Source organism: Podarcis liolepis (assembly GCF_965112155.1).
Source record: "Podarcis liolepis genome assembly, chromosome: 7".
Taxonomy (NCBI): domain Eukaryota; kingdom Metazoa; phylum Chordata; class Lepidosauria; order Squamata; family Lacertidae; genus Podarcis; species Podarcis liolepis.
Window position 1 is genome coordinate 65,367,235 of NC_139561.1, and position 23,465 is coordinate 65,390,699.

The 23,465-nt window shown below is 43.8% G+C and overlaps 1 protein-coding gene and 1 long non-coding RNA gene across 2 annotated transcripts in view; one reads left to right on the forward strand and one right to left on the reverse strand.

Moving 5' to 3' along the window:
- Window positions 1-8,298: 8,298 nt before the first annotated feature.
- The window catches only part of RUNX3 (RUNX family transcription factor 3), a 137,741-nt gene continuing 122,574 nt past the window's right edge, over window positions 8,299-23,465 (reverse strand). The window contains exon 9 of the mRNA XM_083511985.1: window positions 8,299-14,515. Within this exon, the coding sequence (XP_083368111.1) occupies window positions 14,007-14,515 (509 nt within the window). The 3' untranslated portion in view covers window positions 8,299-14,006. The remainder of the gene's footprint in view (window positions 14,516-23,465) is intronic.
- Window positions 14,535-22,990, forward strand: LOC310710858. The gene is made up of 3 exons (XR_014528280.1): window positions 14,535-16,066; window positions 21,118-21,224; window positions 22,620-22,990. It is a non-coding gene; the product is annotated as an uncharacterized lncRNA (long non-coding RNA).

Genomic DNA, 23,465 nt, shown 5'->3' on the forward strand with positions numbered 1-23,465 from the left:
CACAGGATCTCCCACCTATTCTCCCTTGTATATTAGGCTTCTTGTTTGTGCCGTGTTTGGGGCTGGGCAGGAATTTCCCACCAGACAAACTGACTCTGGTCTGGTGGTCTGGTGTCACAACTTTTTAGCAGTTAGGCATTGGGTAATCCTTAGTCTTGGTTGGAGGGGAAGTTGTAGCCTCCACCTGCTCTTCCAAGGGAGAAGGCATCTCTTCAAAAGGAGTTCTGTCCAGTCTCCCAGGCAAGGGCTAAGGATATACCACTCCTCAGGATGACGATCCATTGAGGAGTGTTCCTATTTGATGTAGCTCATAGGACTCTCCTTGGTACCAGGTTGACCCTAAGGAACACTTCCAGCAGGCGGGCTGGAAGTCAATGGTTACTGTATAGCTGATGCCTATACCACAATTGTAATCGGTAAAGTTGTGGCCTTATTTGACCCCTAAAAGTATTGACCTTATTTGTCTGGTTATTGCATTGAGGTGAGAGCAATGTATATCACAGCCCCTCGGCCTGCAATCAATATCAGGAGGAATATCATGGTGGGAAAATAAGAATTCTCAAAAATTAATATTTTTAAAAAACAGCTGTTTCCTGGTTCTCAGAATGTGGGATGGGGAAGCCAAAATCATAGCCTAATAATAATAATAATAATTTATTTATATCCTGCCCATCTGGCTTGGTTTCCCCAGCCACTCTGGGCGGCTTCCAACAGATGTTGTTAGACTGCAACATGCATCATATTTGACCATTAGCCTACTGGGGGTTGTAGTCCACCAGTATCCAGAGGGCACCACATTGACTACCCTGGTGTGGAACTTTGAGAATATAGGACACTGCATGGGCTCATCACTGACTGGCAACAGCTCTCTGGAAGTTCAGGCAAGGGTCTCTCCAAGCCCTACCTGAAAACACCAGGAATGGAACATGCAAAACGTGTTCTCTACCACCAATCTGCATCCCTTCCCACAAAGACTTTGCTGCTCTCGCAACTGAAGGACTCTGCCTTATTATGGTGCCCACTCAGTTCCATTGGCTCAGTGTTCACATCCCTCTTGTCTATAAATGCCCACATACTGATGTACACACATGTTGACTCAGAGGCGATGCAAAAGCTTTTTTCCTTGTGGCTTTCCTTAGCTTTCCTAATTAAAAACATCTATCTTTCCCATCATCTCGTGTGATTCAAAAGTCGAGTTAATGAGAATAATTGTTCTCCATATTTCCCTATCATGCCACTTTGAAGTTTTAAAGTTACTTTCATTCTCTGCTGCTTAGTGAAAATGAGTATTTACTGTAGCAAGCTGGGCAAAATCATGCCAAAGACATGTCATTTCCATCATTTTTATGTCTTGTCTGTACACTGCCAAGAACAAAAGATCCACAGATTAGCAATACATTTTAATTTCTACTGTCTCTCTCTCTCTCTGGCTCTCCAATCTGGCAGCCCGGCCAAGTCTCCATAAGGCTTCTTGGGCATGAGACACTTCACTTGGATTTCCCCGGCTACTGTCAGGGAATTAACATCTTAAAAGTCAACTTTGTCTGCATTGTTAAAAATAATTATTCAGCCACGTCCCTCATGGAATGATGCACATTATGTACTTGGGCTTCTGGTGATGAGCGGGTGGGGAAGATCTTGAACTGTCAAGTATCAACAAGTTTGAGAAGAGATTACTGGTACCAAATTGGAGCCTACTCAGGAGATGGCAAGAGGGGCACTTGGTTCTGCTGGGTAGTTCTTTATCATAACCCCTCCTGTGGCTCTTGAAAATTCATTCACCATTTCAGTGTTAATTTCTCCTAATATACGTTTCTATCTTATATCCCAGCTTGGTAGGCTCATTTTACATCAACATGATGCTGAGCCTTTAGTGTCAGCAGCCCAGTCTCATGGAATGCCTTCATTCAGCAGGCGCCTTCTATTTTAACTTTCGAATGTTTGCAGAAAATGTTTCTGTGCCACTAACCCTGTGCAGACAGCATCTTCTGTGATTGTTAGCTGATGATCTGAGATTTAATTTTTTTGCATGGTTTTTATTGTGTGTTTTAAATCACTTTGATTTTTAATGGCATTATGGTATACAAGTATCCCCCCCCCCATGAAACAACATTTTGGTTCCCTAATGTAATGCATTTTGATACAGGCAGCGACCATATTGTATGAGGGTTCTGTTCCTGCACCCTCCCCACTCCCTGCATCGGCAGAGTGTGCGTAAGTGCAACCTGCCCTAGTTGGCCCTCGGTTCTGTCGGTGGTTGCACATCAATTGATCATTTATGTGTTTTGGTTTGCATTTTGTTTTGGAAGTGCAAATTGGACAGTTCAGATCAGCATATCAGACTGTTTCACCCTCTAGTCCAGTGTTGTCTACTCTGACTGGCAGCATCTCCCCAGCAGCTCAGACAAAGGTCTTTCCCATCACCTACTAACTCAGGTATGGGGAACGTTTGGCCCTCAAGGTTCTGCTGAACTTCAACTCCCACCAGCCCCAGCAAGCATGACCAGAGGCTAGGGATGATGGGGTTGTAGTTTAGCAACTCTTGGTGGACCAAAGGTTCCTCACACCTAACTGTGGTGGTGTTATTGTACAGGTGGCACTAGACAGGTGCCTGGGTGGGGTTGTTACTGTTTCATTCTTGTTGGAGAGAGAGAATACAGTCAATTGCATAGCTTCTTGGCTGGTGTGTCCTGTGGGCCTTCCATGACAAGTGTGCTGCATACCACTGAACCATCCTGGACACCCTGGAATTACAGAAACAATTACTGGCTTCTGATTGGTACCCAGAATGTCCAATTTTTCGGTCTGGCGTTCTGCCGTGAGTCAGCTGGCTTGTGCCAGAGCTCTGGACCTAAAGACACTCATTCTGGTGTGAGTCAGGTGGTTCCTGCCAGAGTGCTGGACCAAAAGATGCTCATTTTTTGGTACTGCAAGACAAAAAAAGCTTATTTTGCGAGAGCGCAGGATCAAAAAATGAGCATCCTAATTTTGGTCCCCAGGATGTTGGAGGGTATGGTGGTGTTGTGCTTAGGGTGTAGGACCTGAGAGACCAGGGTTCAACTCCCCATTTGGCCATGAAGCTCATCACCTCTCAGCCTAACCTACCTCAAAGGGTTGTTGTGTGAATTAAATGAACCATGTACTTCACCTTCAGCTCTTTAGAGGAAGAAGTGGGATATAACTGCAACAAACAAAAGTCTCTGCAGAGGAACACTTTCCCAATCCCTTATCTTCATGCAAGGAAAACTAATTTTGCAGGACTTCTGTTAAACGCACAGAAACCAGGACAGGGAAAAAAGACCAAAAAATATATTGCAACTTAGGAAGTCCAGGGCTAGTGCAGTTGCCAACTGATAAGAGAAAAACATCCTGGGTTTCTTCAGTGCTTGTAAGGATAGCTTCTTCTACAGAAAAAAAATGCCAACCTGCAAAGCTTTCTGGTTACATGGAGGGAGATCACATGCTTATGATTGTGGATCAAGTTGGTGGTAAAGGGAGAGGAGCAGGGGCTGGTGAATAAGTTGGCAGCCTTAAGACATGGGCTTCCAACACCCCATATAAACATATGATGTATGAGTCTGCCTAATGATGTCCTTCTGCCACACCTATGAGTTGCAGACTGGCTAGCCCACCCTAGAATTAATTGAGGAACACTGGCTCCGAGCATTTAATCCTCTGCTGCAAAGCTAAATAATTGAAACTCTTTCCTCAGGCATCCCTTTCTCTCTGTGTGGGAAAAAAAATCTCATTACTGCACCGCTGGAGTTTTGGGGCTGTTGCAGAACATGACACCTCCAGGCTCTCCTCCTTCTCTTGATGATTCAGAAGAGGCCACCCTCTGCTGCCCTTCCAGAGATCAACTTCTTCTCTCTAGAACTGTCCACATTTGCTGGTTGGCAGTTCTCCCCACCCCACAAGCCACTGACTCAGTCTGACCCCTGTGGAATAACTGCAGTTATTAGAGCTGCTGAAATGGCAGCGCAGCATTCAAGTTCAAAGGGCCTTGATGTGACTCCCTTCTGAGGCAAAGCTTACATTGGCTGACTCGTGTATATGGAGACGAGTCTGTGAAAACTTCCCTTGAGAAAGCAGGAATGAAGAAGAGGGAGGGAAGTTCTGGCTGAGAATGAAGCTGAAGAAACCATTCTTCCTCAAGGCACAAAGTCCAGCCTAGTCAGTGGATTTGAAGGCAGACCCTGCTAGTGTCCCTGTTTTCCAGGGACTGTCCCAGATTTGCAAAAGCCGTATCAGTTTCTGATTTGATCTCAGAATGTCCCGCTTTTTCCTCAGGGCGTCCCTATTTTCATCAGAGAAAAGACATTGTATATGCATTTTTTAAACATTTTGAGCATAACGTGGCTGGATAACTGCATTGGAAAATTTGAAGAAGTACAAATGTCAAAGGATGACTGTGCTTTGCTTTGCATATTGTTTTGGAAAGTGCAAATTGGTTAGGCTTGGCTTTAAAAGCCAACTGGATCAAATTGCTCATCCCCACACCTCTATAATTAGGTCAGAGAGAGGTGACAGATTTTAGGGGGTGAGGCATGGTGGTGAAGTGGCAGAGGAGAGAGATGTGTGCTGTATGTCATACCGCCTGCCCTGATCCTTTTAAGGTAGCCTGCTGCCCTCAATCTGGTTGACTCCTATACAGTAGTACCTCAGGTTACATATGCTTCAGGTTACATACGCTTCAGGTTACAGAATCTGCTAACTCAGAAATAGTGCTTCAAGTTAAGAACTTTGCTTCAAGATGAGAACAGAAATTGTGCTCTGGTGGTGTGGCAGCAGCAGGAGGCCCCATTAGCTAAAGTGGTGCTTCAGGTTAAGAACAGTTTCAGGTTAAGAACAGACCTCCAGAACTAATTAAGTACTTAACCCGAGGTACCACTGTACATGGAAAGGGGAGATGGGGCATTTTCTCCTTTCCTTCTTGTCCTTTGCCTCAGCCAGCAAAATGTTTTGGGCAAGACATGACTAGATGGACTGGTAGCATGTTGGGGTGATGGAATGAATTACACTGCTTCAAAATGAAAGTGGGGTGAAATCACAGTTTCTTGAAGATTCTCCTTGGTTAAACTCCCTGCATATAGAAGCCAGCAAAGTACACAAAAAAGGGCCAGAGCACCCCTTTCAACTTTGTGTTTGTTTGTTTGCATGGATTTGTCTGCTTTTAATATGGTAGCATCATTTAAAAGCTGAGACCTTCACCAAGGTGATATGGCCCACTCTCTTGCCTCGTTCTGCTTTATGTGCAATAGACCCGTGATCTTTAAGACGTCAGCCTGTAGGCGGAAGTTCACAATTTGCTAATGTTTCCTAGCATTAGAAACGAAACAGAAAACCCTCCCTGTGAATAGGAAAGTAGCACAGCAAGGAATTGACTGTGCTGGCCCCTTTCTATCTAATGACCCAGTTTATCATACAGGGCAGCATTCAAAAACTATACCTCGCACCTGCAGCAACCTAAGGTGGCCATCTCCTTAGCTCCATGGTTACTAAAGGTTTTCCCCCATGGACCACTGGAAAATTACTGAGGACTGCTTAACAGCTTTTCTGCCGTTCTCTGCAATGCTCTGTGCTTTGAAATTGTATTTTTATGGCTTCCTTGATTTCTTGTATGTTGTATTTTACTGTACTACAATTTGAATTGCACAGAATTCAAACTGTAATGCAATAAAATAGCTCAGTTGGTAGAGCATGAGACTCGGGGTTGCAGGTTTGAGCCCCACATTGGGCAAAAAGAGTCCTGTGGTTTCGGGTGGCTGAACTAGATTACCCCCGTGGTCCCTTCTAACTCTACAGTTCCATGATTCTATAAGGACTCAAGCAATACAAGTACAATTAAAAAGCAATCTGAATATTTAGTTCCATCTTCACAAATCCACAGACTGCTGCAGACGGACCACCTGTACGAAGCTCACAGACCACGGTTTGGGAATTCCTGCCTTTGATTTGGCAAAATATATTTTCTGATGCTGACAGTGTGGATTGCTTTTTGGGACATCTAAGATGACAGCCACCTGGTGCCAGCTGGAGCTCAGCAAACTGTGCAGCGGCATCAGCAATTCTGGGCTGGGTGGCAGCAGTGGAGGCCTGATTGGGTTGGTGCTCAGGAGGTTGCCATCAGTGGCACAATATTGAGATTGAGGACCCACTCTAGCCTGGGGCTTTGGCACATGGGAGGGGAGCAGCTCCTGAACTGCCACACCTTGCAAAGTCATATTTAGCCATCGCCAGTTGGTAAACCAGTGAACTGGGAGTTAATTAAGAAAGTCTGCTTAACCCAGCGATTTTTAAACTCTCTGGGGCAGGAAGCCTAGCTGAGCCAAAAGCTGGCGGATAATGGTACAGAGAAGGTTTGCGAAGTCCTTCAGTGTACAAAAGGGAGCCTCTGATGTTTTCTTCTGCCCACTCCCCTCTAATTGCCTCTTTCACTCTTAAATCAAGCTCCAAGAAGCTCGGATCAGCTTGGAACGGAAAGTTCCTACAAATAATGGTCACACCCCGGGGGAGTGTTTCCTCTCCCAGAAGCTGTGATAAAAAGGTGGCTCTGTGCTGTGTGGCTGCACTAGAAACATATTTCCGTTAGTCAAGACTGTGAAGCAAAATTCTCACCGTTTGAGTGTTTCTTGTGGTTTCTTCTAAATGCAGCTATGGGGCATGCAGCAGGGCGCAGAAGGAGGGTCGAAATAATTGCTAGGCGTCAGAAAGAACTCTCATTTTGAACTGAGATCCCGAGGCTCAGCAGCACATGGGCTGTATTTAAAGCACAAAGAACAGACACACACACACACACACCAGGCAATCTGACCTAGGCTCTTAGGTTCACAAAAATGTCCATTAAAAAAACAAACAAATGTTCATAGTTCTCATGGAGGTGGTAAATCTGGGTGAGGGCTGTATTTGAATTGCAGGAAGGAACTCGTGTGATTTAAATATTCCTCCATATAAGCAGAGTCCCTGAACATAGAAAACTAGTATGCCTGGATTCTACTACACAGGTCCCCAGGAAATCTTAGGGAAGTGTGTGTGTTGCTGAGGTGCTCAGATCCCTAACATGGGAATCTGGTTGGCCGCTATGAGAAAGGATGTTGGATTAATGGGCCACTGGCCTGATGCAGCAGGCAGGCTCTTCTTGGCTCCTCCTACCCCTCTTCATCCTGCTTGACATAATTACTGGCATTTGGACAGTGTAAATAACAAATCTAGTTAATTTGCACTGGTCTTTGCCTTCCCTCCCCCTGAAGTCCCCCTGAACTCCAGTCGTCCCTGGCCATTGGCCATGCTTGCTGTAGTAGATGGCAGCTGTATTTCAGTAACATCTGCAAGGACAAAGATTTCCCACACCTGATGTAGATGCTCAGTGGCAAAAAGCTTTAGGCTCCTCTGTATGGTACCTCAGGTAGATGACAACAGGCTTCAGTAGAATTCCTTTGCCACCCGCTACCCCCATCACCCCAACTATAAAAAACTCACTGGAGCCAATACTTCCCATGGTTTTTGCAGCTCCAGTGATTCACCATTCCTATCTACCTTGCAATGTGAAAATGTGCATGCCGTCCACAGTCCCATCCCACTGGTCATGTGCAACAGCACAAATGTCTCAGGGGTCCTTGGATTGCAGTGTTCCATTTATCACAAGTTCCATCTCCACCTCCTTGAGCCCCCTTCCCATTTTAGCCTTCCAAAGACAGTAAAGGGGGACTACCATGGAAAGTAGAGGGTCTGGATCCCTGTAAGAACCCTTCCTAGTAATTCTAGGATTTTTTAATGGGGGAAATGTGAGCAGAATGAGTCTGAACTTTTCATCATGCTAGGCATTCAACCGTCAAACAGCAGCAGCAATACCACCCAGAAAATTATTTATTTAATGTATTTATATCCCGCCTTTCTCCCAAGTTGTGATTCAACTTTGAAAGATAATACACTGCTAGTTTGATGTACTGCTGTGACCAGAGGCATACACAGGCTCCCTTGCGTCTTTGGCAAGGAGCTATATCCCTGCTCCCTGTGCCTTGAGCCCTTGGCAAGGAGATGTACCAGCATGGAGAGGCGCGATTGTTGTGCCTATCCCTGGCCATGACTGCTGCCTTTTTTGAGACAACAATGCAGAAACTTACAGGCATTTGCTCTCCACCAGAAGCCCACTCCTCAGTGCAGTGTAATGGGCATGTGGAATCTGGAATCATACACACGATTGGCAAGGAATTGCATCTGGCCTCTGTACATTCAGATATCCCCATTCACTTCAGTGGAAGGAGCATCACTGGGTGAGAGTCAACAGCCAAGAGCCAATTTCTCCATCAGTAACCGTACATTTATTTATTCCACATGGCAAGGCATTAAAATGATTACACGCAACACCTAGCAATATCATCATGTATATCTGATAAAGAACATGGACCTTTTATTTGTCTTCTAGGAAAGGGAAATGCAGCGCTGACCACTCCGCTATGGTTGGCTCAGCTCCCAAGAATCTGCAAGACGAGGCTGATGGAATGAGAGGCCATTTTGCTGCTGATGCAGAAAGCAAGGTGGAGAATCTCCATTTTGCATCAAGTGAGAGTAGCCACCCGGGTGGAAGGGCAGGAGGTGGCAAGGTAAGCTTGTTCAAACATACAAAAACAAAACACCTTTCCATGTTTTCACCAAACTTTGGTTTGGGACTGTTGAATTTTGCAACAGAATCTGCATCCCTGATAGATAGAAGTGCTACATGTAAAAGAAGTAGGGCAGGCTACATTTCAGAACAGAGCTGCCAGTAAGTAGGGGTGGAATACTGTGCAGACCCTCACCTTTTAAATATTATTAATACATTTTAAAATATTCATAATCAAAATCAGCTCCTTTTAAAAAAGGAAAAGGAAAAAAGAAAGGACAAACAAACAAACAAACAAACCAGTCTCTGCTGTGTTAAACACAGATTGCAGAGGTGTTTTTTTTAAAAAAAGAATTCTAGTCTAATTATTGTTCTGTTTAAAAAGCAACCAACCAATTAAAAACCTTCCACACACAAGTTCTAAGAAATAGGATCCTTCAGCAACATTTTTTAAAAAAGAATTATATTATTATAACAAATAAAGACCAAAGTAGATTTATTCTTTTTACAGTTAAATATTCCTTGAACCAAACAAAATATTTTACTGTACAAGCAATTGTGCATTTCATTTTTTTTAAAAAAGAAGCATATTATAGTGCAAAGCATAAAATAAAATAAAATAAAATCCTCCAGGTCAAATAATTTTTGACCGCTTTCATAAAACACATGTGTTTTTATTCACACCTGTGCATGACAATCCATCATTAACTTGAAAGGGTTGGGCTGACAGAGGTTGCACTTCCTAATGTGGTTTACAAGTGCATATCGAGAACACACTTGATAGTCCTGAATGTTTTTGGTTTTCCTCTTTGAGAAAAACCATCAAGGCTCTATTAGAGGCAGCCAGCAGTTACTTAAAAACAAGCTCTCACCAAAACAATTTGGGGTTGTTCATTTTACACCAGATGCAAATACACATAATGGGCTTGTCAAATGTGTGATGAGCCATGTTAATATGTAGTGACCTATATAGGATGTGGTTTAACATGAGCACAGAGGGATGTTTATAGAACCCAATAAAGCCCTCTGTTTTTTCCTCCCCCTTCCTGGACATACACTCCCCCACACGCCATAGCACATTGGCCATTATTCCAAATGGGGAGCATCAAACTTCCTGTGTCTTCCCTTCCACCAATGGAAGGGCTGTGTGTGTGTGTGCACTTGATTTTATTTGGTCTGGTCTGTACAATGATGAAGGAATTGCAGTCTCCCATTTGAGGTCAGTGGGGTAGTAGAGAGGAAATGCAGGGGAGACCTTTTCAGAGCTGGAGTGATGCTGCCGTGTGCTGGAGCATGGGTTAAGTGATGGATCCAACTTGCTTTGTGGAAGTGAATGAAGTGATAACAAGGCTTTCAAGTTTGCTTGTGACAGATTAGCATAGAGGAAATCAGAAAATGAAGAACCTAACCAAGCAGAGGTTGGAGACATCTTGCCTTTTCTTTGATAAGGTTTCTACTTCATGCTAGCGGTTTAAATTATAATACCTCTTTGCAAGATTGTTTGCATTTCTAATAAAAAGCTAAAGGTGCATTTCAGCTGGTGTAAGATCTTTTGTTTAGGTTCAATGTGTTTTGCACTTGAATCTAAGCAATCAAAATAAGCACCACTGGATTCAATGGAGCTTACTCACAGGAAATTCTGCAGAGAACTACAGTCATGCTGTTCCTAATAAACTGGGTGTCTGGCTGCTCCCTAGGCGTGTGGCTTTGGGAGCTGACATGATGGGCTCTGGTGCTTCAAAATGTTCCACTGCACTATTGTTTCATGTGATGCCTCGCATGTGCAGAGGAAGGAGGAGTCCTTTATGCCCTGTCATGATCCCACTATGGTGATGGATCATGCCCTTTGCTTTACAACCTCTGTTAAAATCAGCAATAAGATACTTGTTCACAGTTCTAATACCTGCCTACCTAAAAGCACCTCTTGTCAGAACCCAGGCCTGCATACCTAGGAGTTTAAAGTGGGACAGTATAGGCTCTAAACATAGATGTCTCCATGGGCTTCTGATGAGAGGAATATAGGAAGCTGCCTTATCCTGAGGCAGATCACTGGGCTCCATCAAGCTCCAAATTCTATACTGTCTGGCAGGGTTTCAGACAGGGAGTCTTTCACAGCCCTGCCTGGAGATGCCTGCAGGGACTTCCTGCTTGCCTAGCAGATGCTCTACTACTGAGCCACAGGCCTTCATCATGATCTGGCATGCACTGTGGTGGTAAACTGGTGTCTGGGTCATACCACATCAGGCTGCTGGTCGGGGCTTCAATGACTGAAGGCTCCTCTATACCAAAATATTCCATCTGTATGGAACACAAGGAGGATGTTCACAGGAAAGAACAGGAGTGTTGCTGCTAGCCTTGGACCAGACAGTGACATGCTCATTAGCATAGGAACATAGGAAGCTGCCTTATACAGGCAAGTGCCTCTCAGTTCTTTCAATCTTCAGTTCACTTCGCCGTATTTCCACATTAGTTTGCTTTCACCAGCGTATGGGTGCTCATTTCTCAGAATAGAAACATATTTGCAATTCAAATCTCATGATGTACACTTCCCCCAAATAAACTCATTTTTGTTCACATTTTTTGTTTGGAAAACCGAATCACAAAAATCAGAGAAGCATGGATTTTGAAGGATAGCTGTGTTTCAGTCCACGTAGCGAATTAGGTAGGGTTTGCATTAAAATGTGGACTGAACTCCCCCTTCCCCAATACCATTTGGTTCATTTAGCTCATTGCTATCTACAGTGACTCTACAGGGTTTCTAACATTTGTCTTTCCAACTCCTTCTCAGTTAAAGCCTGAGATTGAACACAGGATTTTCTGCAGGCAAAGCATATACTCTGCTGCTGAGCTGCACTCCTTTCCTTCGGGGGGGGGGGTCACACGGTCTGAAGGGGCCCTATGAAGCTCTGCTGCATGCCCAGTAGGGCTGCTTTGTGCAGCTGGCAAGGCTTGGCCATTCAGGGTTCCTGATTGTGTGGAACAGACCTATAGCTATTGGGTCTTTTCAGACTAAAGGTGTGTCTTTTTGAAAGGCTTCTGGAGGAGTGTGGCCAATGGCACCATCAGTGTCAGGGGAGGGCAGATTCATTCCTCGTTTATTCACTGGGTTGTGATGCTAGGTTCTAGTCAACCTTCCCTCTGATTAGTGATGGAAGGTTCTGTCAATTTTGGTACTCTCAATTTCTCATTTTTCCAATTTTACATTCAGTTCTTCATATTTATGAAGCAATTTCTTATATTTTTTTTAATCCTCATGAAAATTCATCTGCATTTTAGTTTCGACTAATGCGCATTTTTCAAGCAATTTCCCCTAATGCATTTTTGTATGTTATTTTCACTAATAAATTAATTTACACACATACTTTCCCATAATATATGCATTTTTGTGATATTGTTTGGTTGCAGAGCTGCATCACAAAATTCAGATAAGTGCAAGTATTTACGGATGACTGCAATTTGGTTCTCTTATTGCTTCAGAAAGTGCAAATTTGATATATTCAACTTTAAATATGAACTGAATCAAATTTCTCCTCCATACCTATCCCCGATATGCTGGTTTTCTGCTCCCAGAAATGCTTTATTTTAGTGAGAGACCATCTAAATGTAAGTCCCCAGCAGCAGTCTAAAGTGGTACACCTCAGACACAGGTTTAATATTTTAAGGAGAACCAGAGCTTTGGCCTTGGTAGGGTACAGCATGCACAGGGCAACTGGGTGATGAATGCATAGGCTCATAAAGGAAGCTGGAATGTACCATTTGTCTGTCTGGTGAAGACGAAAGGCTAGATTCAGCCCCAAAACTAGAGAAGGGCTAATTTACGGATGGGCTAAATTTGGTTCCTCTCATTTTCCCCAATCTTAAACTCAGTTCTCCACATTTCTACAGAAGTTTGTAAATTCTTTTTAAGTCCTTATGAAAATTCATCAACATTTTACTCTGAGTTTCTCCTAATATTGTCTATATATACAATTTTGTAATTCAATTCCCCCTAATATAATGCATTTTTTGCAAGTTATTTTCACTAATATTAGCATTTTGATGGACTCTTTATGGATTTTGCACACATCACCTGGTTGGAGAACTGCTTTATAAAATTTGGAGACATTCAAATTTTGAGGTATGACAGTGTTTGGGTTCTTGTATTTTTTCAGAAAGTGCAAATTATGTAAGTTCACCTTTAAATGTGAAATTGAATTTTCTCCCCACCCCTACCTACAGCCAGGGCCATTGGGGGTCTGAGCCCCAGGTCTTTTGCACTTGGTCCCAGATCTCCACCTCCTTTCCTCCTCTCCCCCCCCCCCCTTAAAATGAAACAAAAACAAAGCCTTGTTTGATGTTGCTTCTTGGGCAGTTAGCTGAGTATGCTGCTGGTAACACTTTTGCATTTACCATCATAATTTGCTCAGAAATTCGTATCTATGTATATAATGTATCAAATGCAAATTTGTGCCAGGAACCTGTTCCTTGAGTACCTAGCAAAATCCCTGCCCACAACCCACTCAGGAACAGATCACCAGCATGATTCCAGCTGCTTTTACTGCTTCTGGATCACACCTGTTGCGATACTGTATGTGCTGCCATTCATGACTCCTCACCCCACCAACTGAATCTGGTGTATTCAGAGTGGTAGTTAAATGGCCATATAGGTTCACGGCTGGCGTACGATATTTTGGTAGTATAAAGCAGGAAATTCAAAATAGCACCCTTTCCCAGTACTAAATTAACTGCAGTCAGATCTGAGAAGCTCCTCCCCCTGGCGTACGAGCCCTGCTAAAAGATTAAGCAACTGCATTCACCTCAATGGAACTTGTGTAGGAGAACTTTCCAGCATATCCTGACATTCCAGATTCGCCACCTGATGTGACTACCTTATGCTGCCGCCTGATAAGGCCACCACTGAATGATAGAAAGAGTGTGGTGCAGGGCATGGTGACATTCTGGTCCTGTCCTCATATTAACTTGGCTTTACATATCTTTTTCAACAGTATCTGAAGAGCTAAACACATTCATTCATTCATTCACTCTTAAAATTTCATGACCTTTGAGATGATTGACTAGGGCTTTTCACACTCAGCCACAACACTACAAAGGAACAGAGCATTTCCAACCTGTACATTCCTATGTACATTGCGTACACAATCAAGATTTGTCAAGAGGAACTTTAAGAAGAGGGAGGGAGGGTTTTGTTTTGAAATGTATACAAAGTTCAGCCCATCTCCAGTCTCCATTTGCTGAATTAACTTAACAACCTATATTTTCTACAAGAGCAATGTGATGCGCATTGGGAAAAGTTGTTGACGGCTCCTTTTCATTATCGCCTCCTTTCTAATGACCAACTAACATAGCACATGTTGGGCATTTTAATTCAGTAAGAGTGAAAGGCATCTGGTTTCCTAGTCCTCTTTCAGTACGGTCTCCAGACAGCTTCATCCATCCTCCCAGGAGTTGTCATGGCTGTAGGTGAGTTACTGTGGCTGCCATCTGCCTCAACGCCGTCATTCTGATTGGCAAGGCTAGGATTAATTAAGTTATTTCCAGCTGATGCGCTTGGGCAAGAGGAAAGCATCCTCGTTGGTGAGCGCTCTCCCCCCGCTACCATGGAGAACTGGTATGACCCGGATGATGTGCCATAGTACAAGTGGTAAGGGGAAGGGTTGGTCTGGAAAGGTCCACTCTGGTTTTGGGTGGAGCTGGGGTATGGTGGAGGAAGGTAGGTATGGTGGAACCGAGTGGTGGCGGGCATGCTGGTCATGCTGATGCCACCAATTCCAGTGGCGGAAGGTGAGGCTGTGTAAGGGAAGGCTGCCGACATTGCACCGGGGTAATGCATCCTGGTCTCAGTGAAGCCCGGTAATGCAGAAAAGGACCGGTCAAACTGGCGTGGGTCAGAGAACGGACTCAATTCAGATGTACCTGGTTTGGGGAAAAGAGAAAAGGGAGAGGAGAGAGAGGATGTTACTGTGGGTTGGAGTTTTCAGCCTTCTCCTGGAACATGTGGCACAGCTCATTTTGTGAGTATAGGTCTGGGGTTCCCGTACTGTGGTCCACCACCTACCAGTAGTCCACGACCTGCGTTCAGGTAGTCTCTGCCATGTCTGTGGATTTGTGGCTGAAGACAAGAGACGGCATATCCATTACATTAAACATTCACCTTGGTTTTTAATTGTATTTTTATCGCTTCTTGGGTTTCTCATATCACATTTTCTTGTACGGCAATTTGAATTCTGTAGAATTCAAACTGTAATGCAATGAAATGCAATATATAAAAAGTAAAAGAAGCATTAAAAATACAATTAAGCACCATACAGAATCTTGTACAGAGTGTTATAATTGCCACATCCGGCAGTTCTTAAAAATTCACAATATAATTAAAATCAGCAGTTAAGCTAAAATTACATGTGGAAACATACGGATGGTATACAACTACCATGTCCTGTCAGTCCACAGATTTCCATTTACACAATGGGCCCCCCCCCTTCCTCTCCCACAGGCCTCCCCAAATCTGCTCCCAGGGGGTTGGGAAAGTCCCTGAAACAGATTGAGGGGGCGTGCGGGGAGATGAGGGGGAGAACGTTCTGTTGCACAAACAGAGATCCTTGCACAGATGGATAGCAATACATTGAGTACTACCCATTAAGTGGTCAGCCAAGACTCTCGGAAATTTCCAAAAGCTATGTCCGCTTTTACATGTTTCATGCCTAAACAAAAAAGTTTTTAGCAGGCTCTGAAAAGAGCACCCTGGCCTGATGTCGCTGCAGAGAGCCCACAAACCCTCCTTCCCACCGTAAGATTCTATGAAATCAAGTTCGGATCACATTGGGGATAGGCAGTGGCTGAGCCTCTCTGTATATTTATAGAAACATACCCCACCTCCTCCTCCTCCTCCTCCCAATTTGTGAAGGTATCATTTTAGTGCAGTGCGGTCCAGTCCAGGGCCCTCAACTCAGATGTGTGGGCGTGTGTATTAGTGATACGCTTGCTTCTATTCTAGCTTTTGGCCAGCACAATTGTAAACACAGAAATAAAATTGTTTAGCTGTTCTCTAGGGCTGTGTAGTAAATAGACAGCACAGCCCTCTGACAGCGAGTCCCCAAGCTAGTCAGTCCATCTGCTTTGGCACACATATGCACACACAAACAGAGCAATGCGGAGGGAAATCTGGAGTCTATGCCAGGGTCTTCTGAGGCCTTCGTGTGGGTGGTCTGTTTGTGCTGATAGGCCCAAGGGACAGAGCTGATAAACAGACAGTTGAAAGCTTGCTTACTGTAGGTCATGCTATTACTGGTAGGGGTTTTTTGTTGTTGTTGTTTTGCCTATGAAGGCCTAAAAAAAGAGTGAAGAAATGTAATTATTATTTTTTCTGTGCAGCAATATTTAACTGCGGAAAGAGGGATATGGCTGATCCAAGATGGATGCTTTCTCAGTCCCCACAATTCCAGAAGCTGCCCTACCAGTTTAATTGAGGTGACCATCATTCATGTGGATTCGTGTTCTACATTAGCCATTTTAGGGCATTCACCCTATTTGTGTGAAGCAGAAAAATGTAGCAATGTTTGTTGGCCCTTCTGCTTCTGCCATATCCTTGTCACCTTCCCTGCTGCCTTCCATGTGTCAGGCGGGGAGGCCTGAAGAGGAAACCTGCTTCTATGTCTGAAGGCTCCCTGCGTGGTTTAGAATTCAGATTCCACAGGGTGTGGGATACTTCCTCATGCACAGGTGTACCAACTTGAATAACATATGGGGGGGCAGGTAAGCCCCGCCACACATAATCAGAAGATGCACACCATCTGAATGGCAGTGGCCATCAACTGGGGGGGGGAGCTCCCTCAAATACTTTATGGGGGGCAAAGGGACATTGGCCCCTAGGTGCTGGCTCCTATGTTCATGTAGATCAGACTCCTTGACCCAGAACTTGCTCATTCAATATGTGGAAGAAGTCAGGTCCAGGGTGCAGGGTGCAGGGTGCAATAGAGAGGCAGGCACTCTCTCTTGCCTGCAATTTTAATTGAATGATGGGTAGAATGACTGAATAGAGGTATTGTCAGTCTCTATTTCTTTGCCTAATGCAAATAGATGGGATCAAATGAATGCATTGATACCTGGTGATTCCTTCAAGACATGCTCAGCCTCCAAAGATACAGAGGTAATGTGTCAAGGAGTTGCAGCCAATCACAAATCCCCTTTTCTCTTGCCAATGGGGACTCCCCACTCCCGCTGGGTCCAAGCTGCATGAAGGGTGGGGTGATGGTGATAGAAATCTCCAGTTTTATCACAGCATGGTAAAGAGGTAAGCCTCCATTCCCGACATTTGACATTCTGATAAATAAATGCCTGCAATTAACAGAAAACAACATGCTACCTACCTAGCAAATATCTAGTATGGCCCTTTTGGAGAAAGGGAACTGGGTGTTTGCTATTTGTTCTAAGTAGGGATGAGTGAATCTGTCAATTTTGGTTTCTTTTAGTTTCTCATTCTTCCAACCTTCACTTCCCTGTAGTTCTACATCCGTTTGCAAATATATTTATTTATTTTAGAAAGTCATGAAAGTTAAGCCACATTTTAGTGTGAATTTCTTCTAAAATAGATGTTTTGTAAGCATTTTTGCCATATACAAATTTTTGAAAGCAATATTCTCTAATGTAATTAATTTTCATATGTTACTTTCACTAATATATGCCTTTATGTGTTTACATTACCTTAATATGTGCATTTTTCTACACATTAGTTGGCTGTAGAGCTGTACTGAAAAATTCAGAGAGCTGCGAATTCTGAAGGCTTGCTCAAGGCCAGGGGTCAGCACCGTACAGCCCATGGGCCAGATGCAGCCCACGAAGACCCTTTTACTGGCCCACGAGCCACCCCTGAACTGAGCCGCCCACTCGGCAAGCCCCCCATGCGCTGCGCTAAATCAGCGCAGCACAGCGCAGGGACTCGCCAAGTGGCGCTGGAAATCGTGTCTGTGCATGTCCAGATGCCGAAAATCGCTTCTGTGCAGGCATGATGTTCAGCATCGCGCAGCGCCAGTCCAGACCACAGACGATCTCTGTGGGAGCGATCCGGCCGACCCCTGCTCAAGGCCTTGTGCTTGGGATCTTCTAAAGGCAAAGCATGCATTCTCCCAATAAGCTACAGCTCCCCTCCCAACATATTTAGGGCTGAACCCAGGTTTACTTGGGGGAAGGCCAGAGCTCAGTGGTAGAGCATCTGCTTTGCATGCAGACAGTCCCAGGTTCAATTGCATCTTCAGGTAAGGCCAGGAAAGCTTCCGTGCCTGAAACCAAGCTGCTGCCTGTCACTGTGGACGGTACTAAGCTAGATGGGTCAGTGGTCTGACTCGGTATAAGGCAACTTCCAACATGTCTATGTACCATACCTGTATTGTATGGTACAATAGATAGCAGCTTGGGGAGGGGGGAGGATTGAAATTGGGTCAATGGAATTGCCTGTATCGTGGTCCTGATCCAACCTGCCCCCCTTCTGGGATGATTTTAATAAAAGAACTAGGTGTTAAAAAATCCCTTCATGGGCCTGTCATTTCACTGCTAGTTTAGTCCTTAACTTAAAAAGGCAAAAAGCAAGGAGGAGCGGCAAGACCTGAGACTGATCTTGAGAAATAAATACTTATGATAATGTGATGTGCCCAACATGTTTCAACAATTATTTTCCTTGGGGCAAAAAAGAAGTCTCTTATCTTGATAGCAGCAACCAAAGCAGTGCGCTTGAAGAATGTTCTTTTATTGTAGGGCATCTTTCAAGCAAACTGTTTCAGCTGGGCATATCCTGTGTTATAATATTGCTCCCATCCTCCCCATTCACTAGTCTAAGATATTGCTCATACCTTTCCCCCTCTCTCTTTAATTTTTTGGCTTTTTGGATATTCCTCCCTTTCCTATCTCTTTTGTGATGAACTTCATTTCCTCGGCTTGTGGCCCCTGTCCAAATCCCGATCTACATTTTGAGCTGACTCATGTTCTCATTGGATCCCGCCTGTGCTTTTGCTCCTGCGCCCCATCCCATTCTCCTCCTCCTCCTCCTCCTCCTTGGCGATGCGGCATTCAGGAATTCCAGGAGATGGATATCTTGAAATAAACGGCAGGCAGGCGCCATTTGCTGCTCGACAGCTTGAACACAGCAAAGGAAGGCCTTTACGCTGCTTCATTATATTTCATGTCGCCATAAATAATATTCCATAAAGAGCAAATTCAAATAAAAAGCTCAGGGCACATTTCCCCTTTTTGTTTTCCTCACTAACACACTCTTAAAGTTTTTAGAGAGGCCAACTTTTATGAGTCTGAGCTTGCACCGCTTGGCAATTGCTGCCTGCTGCTAATATAAAAGCAACAGTGTAAATGTGTTAATTACTGCTGGCTTGCAAAACAAAACAAAAAGGAAGGGGGAGCTATGTAAAGATGCTAGAGGTAGGCTTTTGGTCTATGCATTTCCTCCTGCTACATGCAAAGTGAAAAAGAAATACAGCTGAGAAATATATCTACCAATGTTGCTGCTGCTTCTTGTTTTTAGATAAAGCAAGCAAGTTTCTAATCCTCATGAGCTGTAGTCTTAAAAAAAATAAAAATACAAACATTATTCTGATCAAATTTCAAAAACTTTTTTTCAGCAAGCTAAACCACACATGTAAGTTTGACACGTTTTAAAATATGTGTTTTATAAAGTATCTTTCTAAACTGCTGATTTTTTTTATTTCTAACATCTGATTTTATCATAATTTTAATGTATATTTTATGTAAGCTGCTTGGAGGTTTTGAAGATGAGGTGCTTTATACATTCTATTAACTATACATACATGCATACTAGCTATGGCGAGAGAAGTTAATGACAGAGCTCTGAATGGTTATTGAAATCAAGGCATGGTCAGGGAAGGTGTGCTTCTGGTTATCAGATGCTGGAGACAAGCGACAGCTTTGTCCAACATGACACTGCTTCAAAGTAAACCTGGAACGTAAGAGGCTGTCTTATGCCATGTCAGACAATTGTTCCAGCTAGCTCAATATTGTCTACACAAGCAAAGGGGAATCTGTGGCCCTTCCAGGTGATGTTGGACCACAACTCCCGTCATCTCTGACCATTAGCTATGCTGGCTGGGGCTGATAGGAGCTGAAGTCCAACAACATCTGGAGGGCCACAGGTTCCCTTTCCCTGGCTTACACTGTCTGGCAGTGCCTCTCTAGCCAAGGGGCAAAACCTTCTACAGGCAAAACATGTGCTTTGCCACTGACTAGCTACTGCTGGAAACAGAATGTTGGACTTGATGAACCTTTGGGTGGATCTAGCAAAGCAATTTTTCATGCCGTCCCAAGCTCATCATCCCAAGCAGAACAACATTCATAAGAACATAAGAGCCAGTTCCCCAGATAGCCCAGCATCCTGTGCTCACAGTAGCCAACCAGAAACCTATGAGAAGACAGCAAACAAGATCTGGGTGCAACAGCACTCCCCCCTCCTGTGGTTTCCAGCAACTGGTATTCAGAACCATTACTAGTTCCATAAGAGCCAACTCCTGAGGGCTGAGGGAGATTCATCTCCCCCAAATATTTGAGGGGTATGCCCCCCAAGTTTATGGGCACTGCCATTGGCAAATGTGTGTACCACGTCATGTGATTATGTAGGGCAGAGCTTACCTTGGCTTCTCCAATATTTTATTCAAGTTGGCACCTCACTGGTTCTGACAGTGGAGGTAGTGGAGTCAATGTCAGGATGCCCTCAAACTATCTAAGGCACTGTGTGCATTGTCTAAGAGGACACATTGAGATGTTTACTTATCTCAAATGGACTTTTGTTGAAATAACAATTTTACTTGACCATGTACAATGCCTCTGTATTTTGCTCGCAACACAGAGTGCATTCATGCTTCGGATAATAAACCACCATATTTTTGTAGCTTTTGTTCTTTTGTTAATTAGATTTTGTGGGCGGCAACCTGTTTATTTTAATTTCTACTGCACAGCGCTAGACTCTTTTAGGCACTTTAATATCACTAAGTGAGGAAGAAGAGGAGGATAAAGTTGATGAATAGGTACAGTCCTGGGAGGAAAGTGCTACATGATTTCCCCTGCATATTTTGAATCAGTCACATTAAGGAAGCAATTGGAGACTGACTCCATAGGAGAACATGCCACACGCAAACTCAGTGAGTTGACAGTGTCAGCAGAGTAATTCTTTTGCTGGTCTGTGTTACGCAAGGTTGTAGGGGGTGGGGTGAGGGGAATATATTATTATGGGACAATATAGGCTCTACAGCAGGGCTAGCCAACATGGTGCCCTCTGGAAGTTGTTGGACTCTGGCTCTTATTATGTTTCACCATGTTGACTGGGGCTGACAGATGTTAAAGACCAACAACCTCAGGAAGGCAACAAACTCAGGAAGTGTTGATTATTTCTGATCCGGAGCAGGAATACTATTCATTAAAATATATTTAAAAGTGTGTGTTCTTTCACAAATGAAAGAACCTCTCTGGATTTGAGGTCACTTTTCTCACACAAGGCTTTCCCACAGGAACCAACATTAGGCTGCCCCAAGCACCAAATCTTGAAGGGGGATAATGGCAGTTTGAAGGCAGAGCTGTGTGGCTTCCTCTGCCTGCCTAAAGCTAATCTGCTCAGGTACGGTGAGGAAACTGTCCCATTGCCAGTGTAAGATTCAACTATTGTTCTGATTGTACATAGTACATAGAGTGTGGTGTGTGTGTATGTACATGCACCATCTTGTTTGCCTCACAAAGCAAACTGTATTGGGCCAGCCCTGTCTTCCACTAAGGCCACATCCATTTTATATTAAAAGCAGAATCCTACCATTTTAAACAGCCATGGCTTCCCCCAAAGAATCCTGGTGACAACTGTTAAGAGTCCTGAGAGCTGTTAGGAGATCCCCTGTTTCCCTCACAGAGCTACAATTATCAAAGTGGTTAAATGGTCGGTCCTTCTACCAAGGGTACTCTGGAAATTATAGCTCTTTGAGGGAAATAGTAATCTAAGCTCAGCACCCTTAACCAACTACAGTTCCCAAGATTCTTTGGTGGGGGAAGCCAGGACTGTTCAAGTGGCATCATAATGCTTTAAAAGTATAGTCCGGATGTGGCCTCCATCATAAACAGCCCTTCTGTGAGTGGAAAAGGCTTTCTGGCTAAATAGGACATCTTTGACCATAAGAGCATAAAGAGAGCTCTGCAGGATCAGACCAAAGGCCTTTGTGGTTCAGCATCCTGTTTTCCATTGTGGCCAACCAGATGCCTTAGGGAAGTTCACAAGCAATTGTTCCTCAACCATTATATGTACTTAACAACAGTGTTAATAAGTGACAATGTGCTGCGCTTTAAGGGTGCCTTAAGACTGTGGCCTGGAGTTTCTGCCTTGCTCTGTTTCACAGTGTGAAGCAGAATTAAAACCTCTTGTTACTCTTGTCATCTTTTCACTCCATCTGCCACTATAGCTGACAATGTCTCTCTCCCCCCGCCCGCTCTTCCATACACACACACACACTGAGCAAGAACCCACCAGTTAAATAATCATTTTTAAAAACGCCACAATTTTTTTATGGTTTCACCTCTGGAAAAAAATACTACGGGCTGACTTCTAGATTTTGTCTGCTCCCGTATTGCTTTCTTGGGGGCCCTCGCAATTCTGAGGGCGAGTATTTTCCTTGTCGTGCTGCCAATCAAAATATTTGAAGGAAATGTTTATTTTCTTCTCAAAATCGCACCAGCTGCTGCCTTAACTGAATAAGCCCATTTAGAGGTAATAATTTAACCATTGTGAGAGCAAACCAAGGGCCCGCACACTCCAAATATCTGACCCGATCTATCAACGGAAATGGCAACACTTTGGATCAGGGAACTGGGAAGCAAGAATTTGTGTTCAACCAGAGGTCATCGTTCCGACTAGCGTAACACTGTTGCCGCTTGGGGTTGGCCACTCTCTCTGCCTTGTGGTGGTCAGTGATAACAAAAACAGAGTCCCAGTTTGCAACTTGCCCTGATTTCCCCACCTCCTATTTCACAGATGCTGGTGACTTAAGCAACCTCAACTTAGGAGCCAAGCAGCACGCAGATGAGTTTTCAAGCTTCTCCGTTCGCTTTCCAGGTCAAACAACCAAATCCAATAAAATGTCATCTCTGTTTTCATACTAGCCTTGGAGGAAACCTGACTTCACAGATTCCAAGAAGCAACAGCTTGTAGAAAGCTATTTTTTCCCGGGTCTTCCCTCTCCTCTTCTCCCAATATAGAAGCAAGCTAAGTGGAAGGGGGCATTGTTTCAGACAGCAGTACAGCTAGGTGATTTTTAGACCCTGAATCCAGACCCTCCACACACAACACTAGATGAACAGGTGTGAACCACACAATTAGCATTTATCTTCCCTCCCTGAAGGGCAAGTGTGCATAAATGTGTATATTTAGTGAAAATAATTTCATTTTAAAGGAAATTGCTTGCAAAAAATGTGTATTTTAAGCAAAACTGCTTAGTTCACACTAAAATGCTGATAATTTTCACAAGGACATTTAAAATAATCTTCCACATTGCAAACTGATGCGGAAATGCAGAGAAATGAACTTAAGATTGAAAGTGTGAGAAACCGAGAAACCGAAATTGACAGATTCACCCATCCCTACTCATAAGTGACTCATAATTTCTTTCACAAATGGAGATGTTTGAACAAGCCTTGAAACATTAAATCTGCTAGTTTGGGATACTTCAGTTTCTCATTTTCCCAATCGTAAGCTTAGTTCACATTCTTGTATCAGTATAATATACATATTCGTAATGAAAATTCATCAGCGTTTTAGTATATATATTTGCATGCAATTTTGTCTAATATACTGCTATTTTGTATGTTGTTTTCAATAATA